The 23,123-nt window shown below is 42.0% G+C and overlaps 1 protein-coding gene across 4 annotated transcripts in view; it reads right to left on the bottom strand.

The window, feature by feature from the left end:
* ap2a1 (adaptor related protein complex 2 subunit alpha 1) overlaps positions 1–23,123 on the bottom strand; it is a 49,287-nt gene that overhangs the window by 15,992 nt on the left and 10,172 nt on the right. For all 4 annotated transcript variants that reach the window (XM_072369735.1, XM_072369736.1, XM_072369737.1 and 1 more), the window contains exons 3-13: positions 14,693–14,886; positions 13,914–14,043; positions 13,670–13,771; positions 13,001–13,260; positions 5,947–6,115; positions 5,617–5,754; positions 4,882–5,064; positions 4,573–4,670; positions 4,259–4,490; positions 3,889–4,077; positions 3,621–3,775 (exon numbers count right to left, since the gene is read on the bottom strand). In XM_072369735.1, the coding sequence (XP_072225836.1) occupies positions 3,621–3,775; positions 3,889–4,077; positions 4,259–4,490; positions 4,573–4,670; positions 4,882–5,064; positions 5,617–5,754; positions 5,947–6,115; positions 13,001–13,260; positions 13,670–13,771; positions 13,914–14,043; positions 14,693–14,886 (1,850 nt within the window). The remainder of the gene's footprint in view (positions 1–3,620; positions 3,776–3,888; positions 4,078–4,258; positions 4,491–4,572; positions 4,671–4,881; positions 5,065–5,616; positions 5,755–5,946; positions 6,116–13,000; positions 13,261–13,669; positions 13,772–13,913; positions 14,044–14,692; positions 14,887–23,123) is intronic.

The raw sequence follows: 23,123 nt of genomic DNA, 5'->3' as shown, positions 1-23,123 counted from the left end.
ACATTGACATGTACAGGAGGGTCAGCACCATCACAGACTACATTAACTTCTGGTGGGACACTGTGATTCCAGTATGGACTGTAAGGTGCTATCCAAATAATAAACCATGGACCACCAGTGACATCAGAGACCTCCTGAACCAGAAAAAGAGGGCGTTCCAGAATGGGGATGGAGAAAGGCGGAGGAGTGTACAACAGGAGTTTAAAAAGATCCTACGTCAAGCTAAGGTGGAGTACAAGAAAACGGTAAAGAGACAGCTGGAGAACAATAACACCAAGGAGGTGTGGATGGGGCATGAGGTCCATCACTGGATACAGACTGAAGAACTCTCAGTCTGTGGAAGGTGATGTGGACAGAGCCAATACTTTTAACCAATATTACAACAGGTTTGATAATGTGGCTTTTTCCACCTCTGCTGCTGCTCCCTCCACCCCCACCACTTCAGCTGCTTCCTCTATACTACTTCCAGCTGTAGTTCCACCTCAATGGCAACTTGCATCGCCAAGCCTCCTCCTCCGCCTAACTGCATCTCCACCTCTGCAGCAACTCTCACCAACAGGCTTCTTCTATCCAGGTGTACCTGCACCTCTACAGCAGTTTCTACCGCCAGGCCTCCTGAGCCAAGCTACACCTCCACCTCTACAGCAGCTTCCACCACCAGGTCTACTGAGTCCAACTGCACATCCACTTCTGTGACAACTTCCGCTGCCAGGCCTCCTTAGCTCAGCTATACATCCACCGCTGCGGCAGCTTCCACCACCAAGCATTCTGAGCCCAGCTGCACCTCCACATCTGTGGCTGCTCCCATTACCTGGCCTCCTCAGACCAGCTGCACCTCCATCTCTTCAGCTACTCCCACCACTAGCTCTTCCCCCATCTCTATGATTGATAGCAACATCACTCCTGTCGCCATCCCTCCGATACAACCTCTGTGTCTAACTATAGAGGAGGTGGGAGCTGAGCTCAGGGAGGACTGCAGGCCCAGATGGAGTCTGTCCAAGGCTTCTGAGGGACTGTGCTGGTCAACTAGCAGTCCCTCTTCAGAGGCTCGTCAATATGAGCCTTCAGATGGAAAAAGTCCCGGTGCTGTGGAAAACTTCTTGTCTCATACTGGTGCCGAAATTAGGGCAACCTGTGGAGCTGAATGACTACAGACCGGTGGCTTTGACATCTCATATCATGAAGACGTTGGAGAGACTCCTTGTTCGCTGCATGAGATTGCAGGTTGCTGAGGATCTTAACCCCCTCCAGTTTGCCTACCAGAAACGCATAGGAGTGGAAGACACAATTCTGTACATGCTGCATTGGGCATATGCTTATCTGGATGTGCCTGGTTCATATGTGAGAATCATGTTCTTTGACTTCTCCAGTGCCTTCAACCCCATACGTCCTCCCATACTGAAAGACAAGCTTCTAGGTAAGGGTGTGGGCCCCCTCCCTGACATCGTGGACTATAGACTATCTGACTGCCAGATAACAGTATGTCAAGATGGGGAGATGTGTTTCTGGAACACTGTAATGCATTACTGGGACTCCGCAGGGTACCGTTTTGGCTCCTGACAATAACACCCTCATTTGGGATGCGTCTGATAACGACTCGTCATTAAGAGATCTCAGATCAGCTCAAATAGACCAACAGTGAAAAGGCCAAATGTTCAGAAGTTACATCACTGTATCAGTGTACCCATTAACAATAGCCATCTCCAGTAAAAAAAATTTAAAGTTGCAGATGAAAAATTAGAGATTTTGCCGGTGACCTAGAACTATCGCTGCAGTTCTATGGAAAATTAATTTACTAAGCATCTGCTGATCACGGTCAGAGAAACTTGTTTTAACTGATACAAAAGTCACTCCTGAAACGTTGCTTATCTGACAAGATGTGCTCCCCTTAAAACATACACAGTGCCGTGTAAGCTCTTCACAAAAATAATCCATAGTGTGTAAACTCCAGTAAGTGCACATACGATCCACAATGACCATAGTACAAGATGGCCTGTTCAAACCACCAGGCATAAATCTTATTCTCTGAGCTGGTGTATAGCCAGATCTGTGGTGCTACTACATTTTAGCTTCACTCTTCAAAATATCAATCGAGTTTTTATTTTTCCTTAGTATTCCTCAAAAATGTAATAAACAACCTTCGTTCTGGAAACTCATGGCATCTAGCAACGACAAATTTTTCGTCATGATGACGGAACAATAAGCTATACAGTTTCTAGTTAGAGGTTAATACATTGTAGTAGGCCTTTTTAAAACATTCAAGTGTCTTTTATACATATACATAAATCTGAGAGTCAGGTCAGAGATCACAAGCAGAAGATTTCTTAAATGCCATGAAAGCAAGAACTTAGGTCCTCACTTATTAACTGTGGTCAATGAGTGCATAAGAACACACTATGTGTGGAATTTACCTGACAATGCTTGTGCACAGAATCTAGAATTAGAACATGGAACTTCAAATAAAGAGACTGCTGGCATCACAGTATGCAATCTCAACAGCCAAATACATTTTCATTTTCCCAAAATATATAATGATGTTTTGTAAGAAACAGATGTGTAACCTAATTGTTGTCAAAACTTACAAAAATCTCCAGTGACGGACGAGTTGGTGTTATAAAATTATATAATTCCTACACTCTGCAGTGAGCATGTCTTCAGAGAGAGCGCTTCTCTGCTTCTAAGGGAGAGCAGAGAGACTTCTGAGCAGATACTGCTTTCCAAAATAGATCTTGTTAGAGTTGTGCTATTAAACTATGATTTAGGACCTGTGTACAGAGAGATACTAACTGTACAATAGGTAATCAGGAAAATATCCAGAAGGATTTTTGGGTACTGGCACTTTCTAGCATGAGACAGGATCAGGCATTTCCTACCATCACCAAAGTGAATTACGCCACCCGTGTTGGATGCAATCATTTTCGTGGACCCAAAAATATATTCCATTCCATTCCATTGGACAAACAACACCAAGCTAAAATCAAACGGGAAAGACTTGTGTCTGTGATGATACTTTTACTGTGCGTGTGTAGAGGTTCAAGTTCTGTTGTACTGACTCATACAGTTGCAGACATGTTTCATCTGTATGGTACTGTTGGACTTCGATCATTTTTTTTTTTTTATTTCCGATACGGATCTCAACTGCCTTTGTGGCAGTTTATATGGCGTTTATTTCTTTGTTTTTGTTAGTACATAGTATCATGTTGTTCAGAGACAGAGTGCTACTTCATCAAGCTCCATAGTGCAAACACCTAACTGCCTGTAAGAGTGAATATAAGAATATCTGATATCGAAAAATTATGGGGGTGCACTAGAATAGGTTATGGCACATTTGAAAAGTCTAGTTTGTGAACATTTTTCGGTTTAAATTTATTCCTATATTAACTACAGTTACAGCCACTTCTACAGGACTTTGACATACAGTCTACATCTGATAATAATATTAGAACAGCTTAAGATTTATATAGCGCCTTTCACAAGATCCAAGCATGGATTGGACTAAACAAATTAGACTAAAAGAAAAAAAAGTAAATGGTTGATAAAAGTTTGTTGAATAATTTTAGGACTAGACAAAATTAACACTAGGTTTACAGGTAGAAAAAAAGAAGCGCTGCACTTTTTACCTTAGGAAGCCATCATCGTTCACAGCAGCAGTAGGTGCAGCAGGCCCTGCCTCCGAAAAGACATCAACTAGTAGGCTGCCTGCGCTGGTTGGTGCAGTACTAACCGGAGCAGCAGAACGAATCCCAAGCAGATCTGCTGACGGTGATGGGGTGGACTGAAAAGCACAGGGAATTTGAAGCAAAGAAACAAAAATGTCGTACTTTTTATATTGACGCCAGTATAGATAAAACGCCAATACTGTTACTTAGCCCTACACAATCTGCTTACAGCATTAGAAGCAGCCATGACTGTTGTATCTGGCCCTCGGTCGCCCCCTCCATTCAATTCCCCACCCTCCCTTTTGCTGTCCTCTAGTTCTGTCACAGACACAGCTCCTGGCCCTTTCTTCTTCTTCAGCTTAGCCAGAATTGATGATTCTCTCTCTGGGAAAGGAGGCATCTCCTCCAAGACAGTGGCCTGAAGAAATAGAGGATTCAAAACTTAGGTTTTGGACTTGCCAAAGTTGGATTCAATTCATAAAATCACATAGTCAGCAAAAGTAACACTACAGAGTTCTGTACTGTGCTCATTACAAAAATCATTGATTAGTGGATTGGAGTTGCATTGTGTTTAATCAAACAAGGCCATTAAAACTAACCAAGACATCAGTGCTAGCAATGGAAGAGAGCTTCAGATACTCGACAGCACGCTGCTGTAGCTCCACATCAGAGTTGCGGATCTGGCTGTCACAGCGCAACACCTCTTGGATGGTGGCCTTGGTCTCTGGAAACAGGTTGATAAACTTGATGTAGGCAGACAGCAACAGGGCACGAGTCGGTACAGAGCACAAGTGGAATTTGGAGTGGAGGAGGTTGAACTGGACCAGGGGGCTGGAAGGTAGAAGAACAACAAGGTTATAATCCAACTTTTCAAATTTATTTTCTGTGTCTTGCAATGCAAAAGAAAACACACCTGGACCGTGGGTCACCAGCGATCAGGTTACCAAATTCCCCTAGAATGTAGCCTCCCACTTTAACCATGTTCTCATGGCAGGCAGGAGCTTGCAAGGCCTGGAAGACAAATGATTCGACCAACTGTTTCCAATCTACAATTTGTGCAGTAGAAAGAAAAATAAAAAATCTTCCCAAGATTAACATCTGATGAAGAGCAATCATTCACGAGGAAATTAGGATTTGAGGATTTAAAGCACTACACTATTGGTTTATTTTTCCAAGTTACTGTGCTTTTGAAAAGGTAGATGTACTTATAGCTCAGTGGTACCTCAAAGACCGTCTTGGCGGCGTAGCCTTGCACATCGTCTCGGTTGATGACAATCTGGATAACACGGTACCATACCTCTTCACTGACGTAATCCCCAGCAATGCGGATGAGATTGAGAATGGTGTCAACGTACCATGAGTAATCCACAGCATACTTTTCTGCAAGGATGGCCACTTTTAGCACCTAAATAAAACGGGCACAACAAATTACAGCTCAATCAAAAGTGTTAAATGTTTAACTGAAAAAAGGAGAAGGAAAAGGAAGACAAGGAAGAGAAAGAAGAGATCCTTAAATAAGTACAACATACAACTTTCAGCAACAAAGAATAAATAAATAAATTTACCTCAATCTATGATTAATTGAAAGCCCAATTCAAAATTTTATTTACCGTAGTCAGTGTCTGTGTGATTACATACACCTGTATGTTTTTGTGTCATTGTTGTATTGGGAAAGTTTGCAGTGCATTCAGCTTTTGACAAAATTGTGACTTGTGGCTCTTCTCTTATAGGATACTTCACATTTTTACATGGGGAAAAGAGTAATTTTACTTTTTTTTCATGGCTGTGTACAAGTATAATCGATAATTCCATTCTGCTTATTTTAACAGTGCTAAATGTGTCCAGTAAAAATAGAGTTTCCATATTTGACAGGGAACAAATGAGCCACCAGTTGCCTGAAGTGGAGACACAAAAAAGAATACAAAAATATTCCCTGGCATTAGACTGTCACACCTACCATCTCCTCTCTGATAGAGTAGTCTGCTGTCTCTAGGTAGCTGAGCATCTCTGCTACAATCTGCTTAGCATTGCTACGATCACACATGGCGTATAACAGATCAGCTGCTCGCTGTCGAACACTCACATCTCTCTCAGTCTGCAGAAACGGAGAAATAGCAACAAAATGGTGGCACGATCATACATCCGATGTAAACAATGTCTACAAGCGAACAATGTACAGATTGCTTTGTGCTTATGACCATTACACCAGTTATGTTAAATCCTGTAAGAAGATAAAGTTGTGTTGTCAAGTGAAAGATAATATTTTGCTTAAAGTGTAAGGCACCACCTTGAGGGCGTTGATAACAGTCTCGATGTGTGTTTTGACAGCTTCATGGGAAAACTCAGAGCTGGCCAGAGTGCACATGCTTTCCAGAGCCAGATATCGCAGGTTCGTCTCTCTGTGCTGCAAGAACTGGCCCAGCTGGTTACAGGCTCGCACCAGAAGGTTTGGCTCACTGCGGAACAATACAAATACACTTCAATTGTAGCCTTTTTCTTCGAGCGTTGTCAGATTGTGATAAAAGTTAACGGGTCATAGCAAGAATGAAAAATAGATTTTCCCCATGTTTGTGCTACAACCAAAACATGAGTTTTTCAAAGCAATGATAGATTTGCAAAAATGACTGCCCCCCCAACAAAATGAATCAGAAATCGCTATCACTTGCAGTGTATGAGGAAAGAATAACTAAAAGCCCTAAGTAATAGCAAAATTATTATTATTTTTTTTTTTTTTTTTTTTTAAAACAGTCCCGTTACTATAAACAAAATACAAATTTAGGTGTCAAATATGCTCAGTGAGCAATGCAAAACGATACAATATTGTACAGTATTCTCTTTTTTCTGTGCTTAAGGGGATGCATTTGAGTCTCTGAAGCAAGCAACCCAAAAATACAGAAATCCCACAACCCTGCTCTCGGTTTCTGGGAAAATATCTCTCTTAACAATCCATTCAGATTTTCAGTGTAAACTTGGGTCACCCCTCAAGCTCACCCTGCCTCTTATGCTAAGCCCTAACCTCTGCGCCCTGCCTGCCTACTCCCAACCTGCTAGGCCAATGAAGCCAAGTTCACCATGAACATGTTCTGCTGTTTGCTGTACTGAGGAGCAAGCTTTCTAAATCTTTTAACAGCCTCGTAGGATACAAGAGCCCAATAAATAAACTATATTTGAGGCCAATGTTCCAGCAATTGTTACTGAATGACTGTATGTGCAGCAACCACTTCTCTTCAAATGTTATACCAACTCGGTTCAGTTCATCACCGGACTTGTAAAAAAACTGTGCCACCAAAGGGAATGAGCTCTAAACTCTCAGTGCTCGTTAGAGAGCGTATCTTTATCCATAATTTTTCGGTTCACACAAGCCAACGCTAACAACTTAGGTAAAGAAGATATAGTACACCAACTTCTAAGAAATTATTGCTTACTTTTTGAAAGACAAACATTATTGTTATGCCATTACATCGTTAATGTAATGGAAGCTTTCTAGTTGAAAGGTTACGTTCTGTACTTCAGTCAACCTGCGGCTGTTTGGATAAGTCTATTTTTGGCACCACATGATTCACTCCTAACTCCAATGCTACATTGAACATCGGCATGTTCCTAATAAAGATGTAGGTTTCCTAGAACAATTGTCTAATGAAGTTAATGTGCTGAAAACCTTTAAATTAAATAATTAGTGGTACACTTACATTACCATGAGTCAAACCATGCACATCATCAGCTTGGTCCATTGTCAATAAGAAATTATTGTTTACCAGCATCTGTTGCTAATTCATAGCGCTATACTGCTGAATGATTTCTCTCTCAGATCAATAAAGGAACTATCCTTAATTTATAGATAGAGCTGGAGTGTTTTAGGTATTACTAGAGGAATAGCTTCATTGTGTTTCCAATTACTACAATAAATTGCCTACCAAATGTCCAGAAATTGATTATGGGTAAACATACCACATGATTTAAACTTGCATCAGCTGCACCTAGCAAGAAATTGTGGCACTATGCTTTAAAAAAATATATACTTTGTTCCTTCTTCTTGATATGCTGCCAAGATTCGTGCCTTAATGCCGTCTTTCAGACCAGCCTTTTCAATCCACTTATGGGACTTGTTAATAATCAAACCCTTCTTCAATCTGTTGTCGTACAAGTGGTACAGAGGCTTATCCCTCCATTATGGTTTCTCCTCCTCTCCTTCAATCACTTTACAGTTAATCACCAGCGGCCATCTTCCTGATGTAGACCTGGATCTTTGTAGTTTAGTCCTGGATAGTGGCTGTTGCTTGCCTCCCTTCTTCTGCTTTGTGTACATTATCAGAGTGCTGGACTTTGGATGATACCATCAATACATCGTGAGGAGCCCTACTGTCTTGATGTTAGTGTTTTCTGTCTCCTCCTTTGGCAAGGTCATCATATCAGGTAAGTAACATGTTAATGTCTCAGACTTTGTTCTTCCCATTCATCTCACTCTTCAAGACCTTCCTTACTTTGAAGGTACTTGGCTCTGACTTACTTCCTTGTGGTCTCTTGATGGTTGCCATTTGCCTCTGGGAATCCCCAGGTTTTAGGGGCGGTCCTGAATGTCCGCTAAGTTGCCTTACAATAGTTCAATGCATTCAATTGTTATCATCTTGCCTCTCAAATATCAATGGGCCACATTTTTCTAGAATGAATGACATCCTGGTGTCTTTGCTGTACATCCTGTTGAAGTGTCAGTGAGTGAATGTCTTGCCAAGGTATAAATCTTGATACATCCGATTTCCTTGTGGCCTCCTCATGGTTGCCATTTGGCTATCGATTCCAAGGTATTTACTGCTGTCTTGAATATCTGCTATGGTGCCCTCTGGTAGTTCATCTCCTTCAGTCGTGATTACCTTGCCTCTCCTTGATATAATTTAGCTGCATTAATCTAATCAGTGCATCACTGAGTCAATGTCTCGCTCAGTCCTGGCATACGGCTTGATATCATTCAAGGAGAGGAGGTTGCTGATGATTGCTCTATGCGAGAACCAGCATCCATGGCAAGCCTTTGTGATGATCAGGCTGAAGAGGTTCAGAAATATGTGAGGACAGAGAATTCAATTCAGTTTTATTTATACAGCGCCAAATCACAACACATGGTACTGTTATGTGGCTACTTGCGGCTAGAGGAGAGCTAACAAAAGGAATTCTACACACACCTCTACTGGGACTTCATCGACACGCATGGCTGCAGCACAGCTCATTAACTCTGGTAAAAATGTCCATCTTACTCAAAGTCATCGTTCACGTTGTCAAAATCTGATAAATATCCTGCCACGTTGCACAAAACTAGCAGTAGCAAACTCTGCGTGAAGTTAGCCGACTGTCACAGAGAAAGGAGTAAATAAACTGCGCTCCGGGGGGCGTGTGGATGAAGTGGTCCCAGTAGAGTGCTTGTGTAGAAATCCCTCTGTTAGCTCTCCTATAGCCACAAGTAGCCACATAACAGCACCTATGAGCTAAAAGAGCTATAGTTCACGTTTGTTCATTCATTCGTCTTAAAGTATTGGTGAAATAAAGACAGATAATGCCTTATTTAGAGGCTGCATCGTACCTGCCCTGTTCACTCCGTTATATGCATATACGCCAATCGCAAGTTATCTAAATAGCTTTTAGACGCTGACTTTCGCCAAACTGTTCTCAGTGAGTAGATAAATGTATTTCATGCCAGAAATAAGGTCTAGGTTTAAAAATACCAGAGTTCCTCTTTAAAATTCCCAACAAAGACATTGATCAAATCCAATATGGAAGTGTTGATTACGGAGAAAATATCCTTGAACAGTCTGGTTGGGATTGGGTCTAAAATACAGGCTGATGGTTCAGAAGAGACTATTGTTGTTAATTCAGAGAGTTTGACTGTCTAAATTCAAATCAGGTTCTAAGGATACTCCTAAAGCTGCTGTACTTGATGATACATCAGTGATAATAGTGGGAAACTTCTGACTGATTGCCTTCACTTTCAGATTGTTGTACGCATTGAAAGTATAGTGTTGTCAATAAGACAATCAAGATTTGCAAGACAAAAATTTAGGTAGCTTTGTTGCATGTGGTAGTGAAGAAAATGATAATGGAATTAATTCTTGGTTATAGCATTCTCTGATCGACACCTCCTATTAATACATGTTTTCTCAGATCCTGTGTATTGAAGAAATGTAAACTCAAGTGGTATCAAAAATGGTCTGATACGACAGTTATGAGGAAATACTGTTAATTGTTCACCCTCAATGCCATAACTCAGCACAAGATCAAGGATATGATTAAGACTGTGTGCAATCCAATTGAATCTAATACAGAAATACAGTTAACATTTAGTTATTTTCAACATCTACATGAATATTAAAATCCTCCACTGGGTGGAAAAAACTGAAAGTCAGAGATTCCAAAGAGCGATAATTAAATCTTGGGTCTAGGATTGATTAGTAACCATGATTTAAATATAACTGCCACAACTCCTCTACCTGTGGTTTGAGGAATATGAACATTTAAGTAGCTACAGAGAGTAAATTCATTAATGCTAACATGATCCTCCTGATGCAGCCAGGCTTCTGTAAGACAAAACATATCAATATAGTGATCATCAATCAAGTCATTCACAAACAGAGACTTGGAAAGGAGAGATCTAATAACTGGAGCTCGAGCCCTGTATGAACAACACAGGCCTGAAATTAGGCCTGTGTTGTTCATACAGGGGCACAATGACTGGATTAATGATGTTATCCAGGTAATATGGACTAGACACACCTGCCCACCCCGTTACACCACCACCACCAAAGGCTCATCTGGTGACAACAGTGGCTGATGCATAGTGCTCTCCTTGATGTCTCCAAAATCGTTGCTGGCCCCATTTCTGCTCAACGTGAATCAACTTTCATCAGAGAACAGCAATGAGTCCCACTGGTCCTTCATCCAGCGTAAATGCTCCCTGGCCCATACAAGACGATGACACCTGTGCCTGGTGGTGTGGTCAGGTATCCTTGGAGGTTGTCTAGTTCGCAGACCATGATGAGGTAAACGGTTTTGAATGGTCTGACGTGACACTTGGGTGCCTCTCACCTCCCTTAAATGTGCCTGGAGTTGAGTGGCATTCATCATCCGGTTCTGCAGGGCACTGTTTACAATGAAGTGGTCATCAGTGTGGGATGTGGCCAAACTTCCACTTCTATGCCTTTCTGTGACTCCTCTAGTCTCTCTGTGGCAACCTGCTGATGACATTCTGTGAAACTCAAGCCCAGTGGCCACATCCGTCTGAGAACATCCTGTTTGAAGCCTCACAATGACGAGGTACTGTTGATCAATTGTTAGGTGTCGTCTTGGTCTTAGGATGTAAAAATGTGAACAGCATGATGAGAAAGACTGAATACCAATTCTAATTGAACCAGGAAATTTATTGGTCGATTTGTGGGTCAAACACCTATTGTGAATTTTGCCATTAAGCTCCTTGTTAGACAAACACCAACTTGAGCAAAAAGTACTGAAACACTGAACAGTTGGATATGTGCATTCAAAAGTTTACAGAAGGTCACATTAAGTTCACCTGTAAAGGTTGTAATGTATTTTAGGTTCATCCTGAAATTTCACCCCAAAGCCGAATATCCTTAACTTTTTGTGCTAGTGTATGTAAAACAAAATTGTCGAGTTTCTAAAAAGCAGAAAATAGCATGTAACGCTGAATGCACATCACACGCATATCAGAAGTTACAAATGCAAATTCTGAGTCGGTTGTTGTTCATTAAACGGTGAAAACTCAATCCCGTATCAAAGGGCAGTTGGTATACTTACCCTTCACTCTGCAGTAAAGAGAAGTGAATGAAGTCCTCATACATATATTTTTTGGTGTTACAACCTGTAATTTAAATGGATTTGTTGTTGTATTTTATGTCAAATGGACCAAAACAAAATATTTCAGATTGGTTCAGTGAAATTTTCAAGAAATTCTAATAAATCAAAGAAACACTGGAGATTTTGGCAATTTCATGCTCTTTGGCATCATAAAGATTAACATTACTTTATTGTCATGTAGTCACACGAAATTACTCCTCTGCATTTGACCCATTCAGGTTGGCTACTGTTGAACACACACATGCACAGGGTAACAGACAGATGCCATACACTCAAGGGCACCTCGGCCATGGTGAGAGTGGGAATCCAACCGCCAATATTGGACGACCCACTCTAACCACTGATCCACGGCCACCCTAACAACCTAAAGCCATACAGGTGAATCTATTGTGATGCTTAAGAGGCCACCAAAGACACCATTAAAAGTCCACAAAAATGTCAAGCTACCATAAATCAAAACATTGGGGTGCAGGGGTTGAAAACTAAAGTCATGGACTTCAGTATCTCAGCCCCCATTGCACTTTAAGGTTTACGAACATCTTTAGTGTTGCTTTAAAAATATGGTCTGTGCATATGTACTTATTTCCTTTGCTATGAAGCTAATAAAAAAGATCTGGTTCCACTACTTACCTTCTGAAGTCACATAAATACTTAAATACCTCCAAAGTTCACCTGTGCGCATTCCAAGTTGGAAAAACCCCAGTCTTCAACATCATTTATCAAGAGGCACAACCAAGGAAGCTATACCATGAAGACCAATGAACTTTCCAAATAGGTTAGGGATAAAGTTGCGGAGAAGTCAAAAAAGCATTCACCAACGCCATGGGTCACATCAAGACCTTGTTCTTCACAGAAACTAATTTCAAGTGAATCCAACTAAAAATCAAGGGCACCAAATTTCTGTAGTTCACTGTAAAAATGTGTCAACCAATAAGATTTGAAATTTACAAAAATATCAATACCGTTTTATTAAAAAAAAATTTTTTTACACAACTGATCTTTAAGATATTAGTATCTTAAGGGATATTAGGGGATTTGTAATTTTTCTTAAATTTCCTTTTTACTTCACTTTGCAAGGTTTTTCATTTAAAGTAAAAGGGCAGTCTCAAAATGGTAAATATACATGTACACATATATACATAGCACATATATAGTCTAATATTTAGTCTAAAATACTTTTACACTACAAGCCACATTCATACATGCACCCACCATATACAATGTTTCAGGCAACACAGTGCTTTCTTTTTTCTTTTCTATAAATGGGGTTCAGTGTCTTGGACAAATACACTTTAAAATGTGTCCCAGGGAAGCTTGGGATTGAACCTCTGATTGACAACTGCTCTTCCTCCTGAGCTATAACCTGAGCTACTAATGTATATTTTGATATTCCTAAATTATATACTGGTGTTCTTAAAATATTCAGTCAGGAACACCACTGCAACTAGTTAGTCTGAGACCCTTGTGATGTTGCTCAGAGTACTCACCTGTCATAGTGGATGATAAGTGATATAGCCTCAAACAATATAGCATTCTTGGCATTGGAATGCTGCACCTTCTTGGACTTAGGGGGCTCCTGAGCCTTATTGAGAATGGTCTCCAAACACTCGACTAGGCGACCCTTCACAGCACCATCTTCTGGTGGAGGGTAGCATTGCAGTAGGCGTAGTAATTTGCAAGATAGCCAAGGTGCTGGCACAAAGTAGTAGGTATAATCCTGCAGATCTGTTGAGGCGGATGAAACAATCTGGAAAATAGTGTTTTGCATTGGTTCAGCATTGAAGTAACAGTAAGTCCGTCATTTTGAATAATGACTTTGGCATAAAACTACAGCTTACAGGATTTCAATTCATTTTAAGAAATGCTTCTTTCAGACATTTCAATTACATAATTACAGAGAGTGAATTATATTCAATTACATAACGTTATATAAGGGTAGTGCGGCAGGTAGGAGTTATACCTTTAAGTGCTAACATGTGGTAGCCACTTTGGATGGTACAATTTATTCATCATCATGTCTGACTTAACATTTAACATTTGAAAACCCCAAGCTAACAGTAAACGTCCAAAACTGACCAGTATCCACAGTGAAAAATGTAATGTAAACTACAATGTCTACGTTTCTTTTTGTTATCAACAAACATGCACACACTCACCCTGCTAAGTCTGGAAACAGCCAGGGAAACACATGTCTTAAACTCATCTGGATTCTTCTGGCTAAGACAGGTGATGAGAGAGATGGCTGCCGTCACCACACCCTAAACCCAGCCAGGCACAAAAACCCACAACAAATAATTCTTTAGCTAACCAATTAATGACAGCTCAAAGGACACCAGCAGTTGAATTTATCATTTAATGGAACATCATTCCAGTTATCTAAATGTCAGTTTGTGTTCTTACCATGTGCTGGTCGTTAAGCAGGTGCACCACGCGTGATGTCCATTCACCCATCAGCACCAAGTCAGGAGAAGTCTTGTATAGCCTCAGCAGACACAAGGCAGCTGATTGTTTCACACTGTCCATTGTATCACTGTTATGTGAAACATTCATATTAGAAGCAGTTAGGTGAAGTCAGTTGGCCTTAGCCAATAGCAAATCACAAGAGACAAAAAAAAAGGACAACCAATGATTTCAGTTTATTCAACTTCCTCACATACTTCAGCAATGGTTACATCAGGAAAATACTTGGTTTTTAATCATATGTTCAAATAATCAACTTGCTCCATCATGGGCATAATTGTTGACATACTTGCTTCTGTACTACAAGCATACCGGAGAATTCCACTGGAAGCATAACAAATGACTCATGCCAGGCAAAGACATGCCATAGGCATATTCTATTTCTCTAACATTTTTCTCACTGCACATACATTTCTAAAATTATACTGAGCAGCAATTTTCACAAGCAAATGTTTTACTGTGCAGTGGAAAAGACACATCATAGAGCAATGGGTAAGTGTGGACTTCTTATCAAAACATTTTTACTGCTACTATGACCCTACATCCGGTCAAATTTGGCCCTACACTGGACCCATGCATACTGAAGCTTGCCAAAGCGCAGCATTATTTTCCTAAGACATGCACAAACTACGCTCCAAACAAAGCAGGACATACAAGGCATCCACATTAAACACACATATCCATAAATAATAGCAAGTCTAAGGAGGCCTTGCACTCACCCAGCAACCAAGATGCGAGGGATCTCACTGGCAAAGGCCTCTGCCATCTCACGGCTTCCCACATTGGCAATACAGTGAAGTGCCAGGCACATGAAAGTGGGATTGCGACTGGACAGGTCATTCTTGATGGCATTGTTGATGAGACGGATTAGCTCACTGTTGCTGTTTACCAGTACTGAAATAAACAGATAGCCCTAGAAAAAAATTAAGATTAAGCGAGAGGGAAAATGAGGTACAAACATAATAGCACACATTAAAATACCACTAAAAGTGGGAATTTTGTATTGGCAACAATGCTATTTACAGAAGTAGCATTGAGTTTATGTGGGCTACAAACTAACACCAATACAATTTAATGCAACAGTCCCATGATAACTTTTACCTTTATCAAGACTTTAGTCATAGCTGAAACTATAAACAATTCATTTTCAAAATAATTTCACACTGATAACTTGTCACATGGTTTTGGATTTTATTAGGTAATATTAGAGAAACTGGCATGAACTTCAATTGCTATGCAGATTATACGAAGCTATGTGTATCCAACTTTTGTAGTAATTGGTACAATTAACTACCTTCTCATCTATTTAATAAGAGCTTGTCTCTTTGTTTTCTTTTTTTCCTTTACCGCTTTTCCCCCATTTAGTTGCAACAAGGTTCTGTAATGACCTTGGGCAGAAACCATAGATTTCCCACTATGAGTATGACTTTTCAAAAAAAAAAAAACTTTTCATAATGGTGCACTCCAGAGGTAGGCAGCCTGCTGCAGTAGCTCTGGACATACTGCGTCTTTCTTTGCATCTCCTTGAGATTTCTACTGAGCTTTTATTCTGTGAAAGCACATATTTCTGAAACATTTTTCTGTGCTGGTGAAAGGACTTCTACTAATAACTCTGGCAATTTTATTTGACCTCTTTTATGATGCATAACCACGGCAACAGGAAACTTGCTAACCTATTAGAGCAACCAACTGATTTCCAAAGCCCAAGTAATGTCTGGAACAACATCCCAAATCAAGATGAGTTCAAGAGGAGACATTTAGGATACAGAGCGGGAACAAAATGGAGAAAAAGTTGAAAGAGGGTTAAACCATTTCTTCCCTTAATCATCATGAGAACTGTCATATCATCATTAGCAGAAGGAACGGATAAGATTGAACCCCTAATGAAGACACAGCAGGAATATCAGGAAGACAGAATTATATCATTCTTTTATTTTTTTAAGACATGGCTGCAGGAAGAACTAACACCACTCTTCGCAGTTTTAAGACAATATGGGCAGACCGAGACTGCAGACAGTGTGGGAACTGTTAAGGAGGAGGATTACAGTACTTGTTAACAACAGATGGTGTAATCCTTGACATGTCAATGACAGGGAGCGTTTCTGAGATTTTGAACTGTTGGCTGTCAGTTCTTGTCCATGTTGTCTACTTACAGTTTACCTTTGTTACTTGCCAATACTGCATGTGCATTCATCAGCTAAGATATCTTACCACACCTTCTTCGCTGCTACATCAAAACTTTCTACACATTGGAGACTGATTTATATTCTATTTACTGTCCATCTACAATAATACCATATCTTTAATAATAATTAACACTGCAGACATAGAACTGAAGCCATGCTTCTGAGACGTTGCCTGAATTAACATTGCCCGCGTCAGATACTGGGGGACCAGGACATATTGATGGCAAGTGGGCTTTTGAAATTGAAATTAGAAGACATTCATGGAATAGAGTGGAGAATCTCACTTTGTTGTAATGCTACTATTCCAGCAATCGCAGTGAGAAGGGATATATGCTGAGGATGTGGGACAAACAGATACTTTGAAACCCAACACCTATAAAATAACTAAGAAACAACTTCAAACCCAGTGTTCTAATGTTCGGAAATGGAATATGCTATCATAACTAGAGAGAGATGAGGTACAAACAAAGATGCTACGGTAATGGGGAGCCAGGTCAAAAGGTCAGGGGGGATACATCATCGTTCCCACCATCTGAGTATGGGTACCAAGGCCATTACAAAGCCCTGACAGCTTTAAAACAAGGACAGGTGACCTGCAGTGGAAAAGAAAGGGTTCAAGTGGATTAATTTATCTCCCCTCAGAGATTAATGAAGTTTGAAGTACCGCTACGCAGGTTTACAATTTCATCAATATCACATATATAAAAATAAGTGTTTTCAAAATGTATGTACAGTGTTGATATATGCAAACAATAACAAAATCTGGACAGGGTGATTAAATTCTGGCATGTTAAATTAGCATTAACTTATGTAACTTATTTACATTATTTATTTGTCCGCCAAGGGTGAAAAAATACCGCCCTACTTCCTTTTTTCCCCCTATTCCTTAAGTGTTTTATTTCAGTTCCTAATGTCCAGCTCAAATAAATATGGAGGAATGAGCTTAAAATCCCACATTAGCATATGACCTGCTTGATGTTGCAACCTTGGTGGATCCATGTTTTAAGGTACAATACATCAAGCCAGAAAAGGTTGATGCCATCAAAACGAGAGCAGTGTCTGAGATGTAAGAGGGAAACCAGGACCCGTCCACTTCAGTCAGAACAGACCATGAGAATAAGGGGCAGGAGTTGCTGCAGTGTTACCCACCCAGAAGAAACAGAGAAAATCATTGGGCAGTTTCATTAAGAAATCATGTCCCACCACCAGCACAAGACTTACTGACAAAGAGACAATGGAAAGGGAGCTTGACAAGTACTTGCTGGCACCAGATGAGGACAATGAAATGGATCCACTGCAGTGGTGGAAAATCCATAAAAGTTTTATTTATTTTATTTTTTTAAAACTTCCCAAGAGTGAGCTGCCTGGCAAAGCGCTACTTGTGTATCCCAGCAACCCCTCTGAGAGGGTATTTAGTACAGGGGGTAACATTGTGACCAGCAACAGGGCAGCTTTAAAACCGGAAGCAGTGGATAGACTTGTCTTCCTCACCCGCAATCTATCTATCTGTCGGCTTATGTCTGTCTGATCCAAAACATTGACAACACTGAAAGACTGATGCACTAATTGGGATTTTTGTGTGCCTTTTTTCTGAGCATAAGATGATAACAGTAGGTGTACAACACTTTTTTTGGCCGTTTATTGTTCTAAAAAAATAAAAATAAATATTTAAAACAATCTATGAGAAGGAAAGATTTAGAAAATTTAAACAGATTTTTTATACTATTTTATTAATTTTACATTGACAAAATAATGTCTGTTTTGTTTATGTTCTCCTGTTAAACTTGAAAGCTTTAAGATTTAAATTTTAGAATTTATTTATTTATTTGGAGTTGACCGATCAGATATAGGATTTTATTTTAAATGACCTGTTCTGTATTTATCTGAAATAGTTTTACATGTCATGTTAAACTTTGACAGAAAAAAAATATTTAATTAAAAATTTACCTTCTGATATCTTCAAATCTCAATTAAGAGTAACAGGGAACATTTAAAATTCACAAAATAGTGATTTGTTTATAAGCATTAATTTATCGTAAAATTTACAGTTGATGTATTAAATGTATTGATCACAACATTAAAGCTGATCTCACATGGGGAATTAAGAATTAAAAATATTAATAAATTATGAAATAGGACAGTTGACAGAATAAAATAAAGCGTCTGTCTATCTCTAGCTGTACCTTACCCTTTTATTGTGGCACAATACTAATCACAGTTATCTTTTTTTTTTTTATCTTTCATTGTAGGCGTTGGAAAACAGTACTTTCTGATTTATGTTGTTGTCATGGACAGATGCAATTACTCAACATTTTCCCCAAGTCATTCTAGCCTCTCTCAATCACAATAATCTGGAGCTTGATGATGTTTGGGCTGTGGTGACTGATAATGCTGCTTACTGCCTGAGGGAGGCTCTGAGAGGAGTGTTGCCCAACAGTGTACATGTAACCTGCCATGTCATCAATCTGGTGGGCGACACCTGGCAGCACTTCAAATATTTTTCTGACGCTGTCTCAATTGTGACAGGAATCAAATCTGCCTTCTTCAAGAAGCCTGCCAGAAAGCGAAGATGGGTGCGCTTTCTCATCAGCAATGAGTTTGTGCAAGCCGAGGCTGCTCCTGAAGCAGTGTGCACCAGATGGAATAGCCGATTTGAGGCGGTCAAGTATCATGTAGAGCGTCTTCATCTGTACAGAGAATTTCTGCAGAATCATTGCAGAGGATTATAAAAAACGCCCTAAATATCATAAACCAACAATTACCTACCATGGACACCATCTTCAACTCCCGATGCCTATAGAAGGCACACAACATCCTGAAAGACACATTCCATCCTACCAACCATCTGTTTGAACTGTTGCCCTCAGGGAAATGCTACCGATCCATCAGAACACGCATTACAAGATTGATGAACAGTTTCTACCCCAAAGTCATCACCATACTCAGAAAACAAACCCACTAAAATCTGTCACCATCAACCAGTAACCTTAATACTTGCATTTGTATAATGCTCTGCACGTTTTTAACAGTCTGGTCTGAACTGGCACAATGTTACTTTCACCGTGCTTTACTGTAATACAGTTACAGCCCTACAGTGAAACATAATATCGGCTTCATATTTGGGTATAGCTGGAGTTGTATTTGTGTTGTTATGCTCCGGCCTTATCGGCAGAAAGTCCGTGTAGCTCGGAATTTTGTTCGTCGTTTATAGAATTATATGTAATTCTAGTTTTAATCTAAAATGATTTGCTTTTTTTTTTATTTACATTTCGTTTTATTTTTTGACAATGTGCACTGCTACCAGTAGAGCAGTGTATACAAGAAAATAACTGTTGGCAATGTCAAGGATTGGACGCAGAATTAAACATCCAATTCTGATTAAGCTAAGAAAGCTGTACCGTGGATGCATAGTTGGAGCAAAACTAAAGCAGTTCGATCTGTCTGTCTGAGTCTTGGCTGAACGACAACACACCAAACTCATGTGTGGACAAACCTGGCTTCACAGCCGTACGAGCTGCTTGTGACCCGAGTACAAGCGGTAAGCGGAAAGGCAGGGGTATTATATTGTTTTGTTTTTTTTTTCTTTCTAAAAAATAAATAAATAATCAGAAATGTGAGCGTTAAGAAGAGGGTATGCTGCCTTGCGCCCGGGGGGGGGCCCTGCCTGTGCCTGGGGGGGCTGGGTTGTCCTGGACGCGCCACAGTATGGGTGGGTTGGTGCAGGTCCTGGTGCCGGGCTTGTTGCTCTGGGACCTCCAAGGTGTCCGCAGATGGTTGTTTTTTTTTCAGGGTGTTGGGGCGTGCGGTGGGGGGGGGGTGGTGCTTTTCCCCTGTTGGGGGGGGGGGGGGGGGGGGGGGGGGTGGCGGCCTGTGTGATGGTGGGTCTCAGGCCCGGGCTGCTGCGACTGGTGTGACCGGGAGGTTTGTTTGTTTGTTTTTTGTTGTTGTTTGTTTGTTGTTTGTAGAGGTCCTCCGGGGTGGGGTGGGGCGGGATGGGTACCTTCTGGGGGTACAGTAGCTCCCGCAATATGGTCGCTGCAGGCCCCGAGCCTGGTGGACATCAGCCCCTCCTGCCCTGGGTTGGCTCCCAGGTAGCGGGGATGCCTATTGCAGCCAGTCCCTGGCTGCCTTCTCCGGGGGAGAGTAGCTGCCCCGGTGTATATCCCCATACCCCTCTCCCTTCTGGCTCCTGTACACAGCACACACTCACACATGAAGGGTTTTGGGGGCGTGTGTGTTCGGTGGGGTGTAGTGGATGGGGCCACGTAGGTGGTCCCCTTTGGTTGCACTCTGCAGTTCCCCGCCCCTGTTTTAATTACACCTTAGACATTACTACTTATCAAACACACACTCACACACACACATTAGGTCTTGGGGGGTGGTTACACTGAGTGGCATCTGGTGGGCGGGGCTCTTTGGGTATGTAGGCTGCCCAGAGGGCCGCGCTCCCAGTCCTACAAGTTGGGCTGCCCCTCAATTTCAATTTTAATCGCTCACTATTAGAAAATATTGAAGAACCAGAAGGGTGAGGGGAGGGGTCTTCTTCCCACACCCCTGCTTCCTGGTTGCTGCTCGGGGCGGGAGGGGCCAAGAGGATTAATTAATTGTTCTGCTGGTTCGGGGTCTGTGGTGGCTGGGGGGCTGCTGGCCCCCTGGTGTGCCCGCTGCACTACACCCCAGCAGAGTCGAGGGAGGGAGGATGTGTGGATGTATGGGACGTGAAAGTGTGTGTGGTAATGATTGGGCCTGGATCTGGGACTTGCTGTCGCCTGGCCTGCCTCTGCTTCTCCCGATGGGGGGGCGGCGTTGCCTCTCCCCGCTGCTCGCGACTTCACCCACCTGTGGGCACGTCTTGACTCCCAGGGCACTTGGCCAGGGGCGCTGGGGCAGGCGCTGACCCACTGTGTGGCTGTCTGGGGCGCTTGGCCCTCCTGGGTATTGGGTGGGGCCTCTGCCGGGGGGTTTGGGGGCGCTCGGGCTCCCGGGACCCGGGTCCAGTGCACGGCCCATGTCTGGGCGGCTGGGACCTGGCGGGGTCGGTGGGCTGTTGCCCCTGGCTCCCGGGGGGCCTCTGCCCTATGCTTATGGGGGCTCTATCCGGGGGCTTCCTCTGCAGTCTTCTGGGTGGATGCGTGGTTGTCCCTGCGGTGGGCTTCCTGGGTTCTGTGCTCTGTGGGGGCTGCTGGTGGCCTGGGTCTTGTGGCCCTCTCTGCCTGCTTCTGATTGCTGGGGGGGGCTGTGGATTGTGGCCCTGTACACTTATACACTCATAACTAACCACGGTTACCATGTAGATCCTGTGCCATGGGTGTTGCATGTTCTCACACACACATTTATTAGCCCAGTAGCATGCTCGCTAAGCAGTTTATGTGTTATCCTGTGGTTTCAGGTCATCTCTCCACAGCTGTGTTGTATGCGATTACCGCTTCTTGTGCTTGTTTTTGTTTGTTTGTGTGTTTGTTTTTTCTCTGCTTGTCTGCTTTCAGGTGCTCCTGGTGGCGCTAAGGCTGGATTCCCCTCAGAGGCCATGGATTGTTGTCTGTTTTGTTTTTTACAGGTGTAGCAGCTGGTTGTCTGGTTTTTGTTTCTATTTTTGTTCTGTTTCCTCTTCTTTCCTCTTCTTCTTTCCTTGTCCCCCGGTCCGGTTCAGTTCTATTACATGTCATATATTGTAAACAGAAATAAATAAATGGGCATCAAGGGGAGCTTTACATTTATAAAACTTCCCTTGGCAAAGCAAATCTGTTTGGCATCAAAGGTATTCAGACTACAATTCTGCTGCCATAATGCTGAACAGGACAAGGGGAAAAAAAAAAAAAAAAAAAAGAAGAGGGTATGCTGTCCATAAATTTAACTGCTGTCAGATGGTTTCCGTGCGTTCTATGCGCCCAGAGTTCCTATATACAGTCGTCATCGTTGTATACATTTCACCGAGGGCGGCACCTACAACAGCGTGTGACATCATCCATGACGCTGTTGCTAGGATACAGACCCAGCATCCTGAGGGATTCATTTCAATCACAGGGGATTTCAACCATCTCTCTCTATCCTCCTGCCTGACTGGCTTTGTACAGTATGTGCACTGTCCAACACGAGGAGAAAGGACATTAGATCTGTTAGATCTGAAGGAGACTTACAGGGCAGCGTCTCTTCCACCACTGGGTAGATCTGATCACAGCATGGTCTATCTACAACCCACATACAGACCTTGTATACAAAGACTTCCTGTTACTACCAGAATTTTCAGGAAATGGTCACCAGAGGCAAGTGATGCATTGAGAGACCGCTTTGATGTCACAGACTGGGCTACAGTGCTGGAGGAAGAAGAAATACACTTTGACATGTACAGCAGGGTCAGCACCATCACAGACTACATTAACTTCTGGTGGGACACTGTGATTCCAGTATGGACTGCAAGGTGCTATCCAAATAATAAACCATGGACCACCAATGACATCAAAGACCTCCTGAACCAGAAAAAGAGGGCGTTCCAGAATGGGGATGGAGCACCGTTGCACCTCCACATCTCTGGCTGCTCCCATCGCCTGACCTCCTCCCACCGCCTGACCTCCTCTGTCTAGCTGCACACCCACCCCCATCTCTATGATTGATAGCAACATCACTCCTGTCGCCATCCCTCCGATACAACCTCTGTGTCTAACTATAGAGGAGGTGGGAGCTGAGCTCAGGGAGGACTGCAGGCCCAGATGGAGTCTATCCAAGGCTTCTGAGGGACTGTGCTGGTCAACTAGCAGTCCCTCTTCAGAAGCTCTTCAGTATGAGCTTTCAGATGAATAAAAAGTCTTGGGGCCTAATGTATAAAGGGTGCGTACGCACTTTTTTCACGTCAACGATCAGATGTATCAAGAGTGAAATGACCGTGGAAATGTGTGGTGCCTCACGCCAACTTCAGGGCTGTCACGCACTTTTCTACAGCTATTGATTCTTTGGCGACACTTAGAGG

Source organism: Leuresthes tenuis, unplaced genomic scaffold (genome assembly GCF_036924035.1).
Source record: "Leuresthes tenuis unplaced genomic scaffold, fLeuTen1.0.hap1 SCAF_17, whole genome shotgun sequence".
Classification (NCBI taxonomy): Eukaryota; Metazoa; Chordata; class Actinopteri; order Atheriniformes; family Atherinopsidae; genus Leuresthes; species Leuresthes tenuis.
This window is presented reverse-complemented; position numbering and strand designations above follow the sequence as displayed.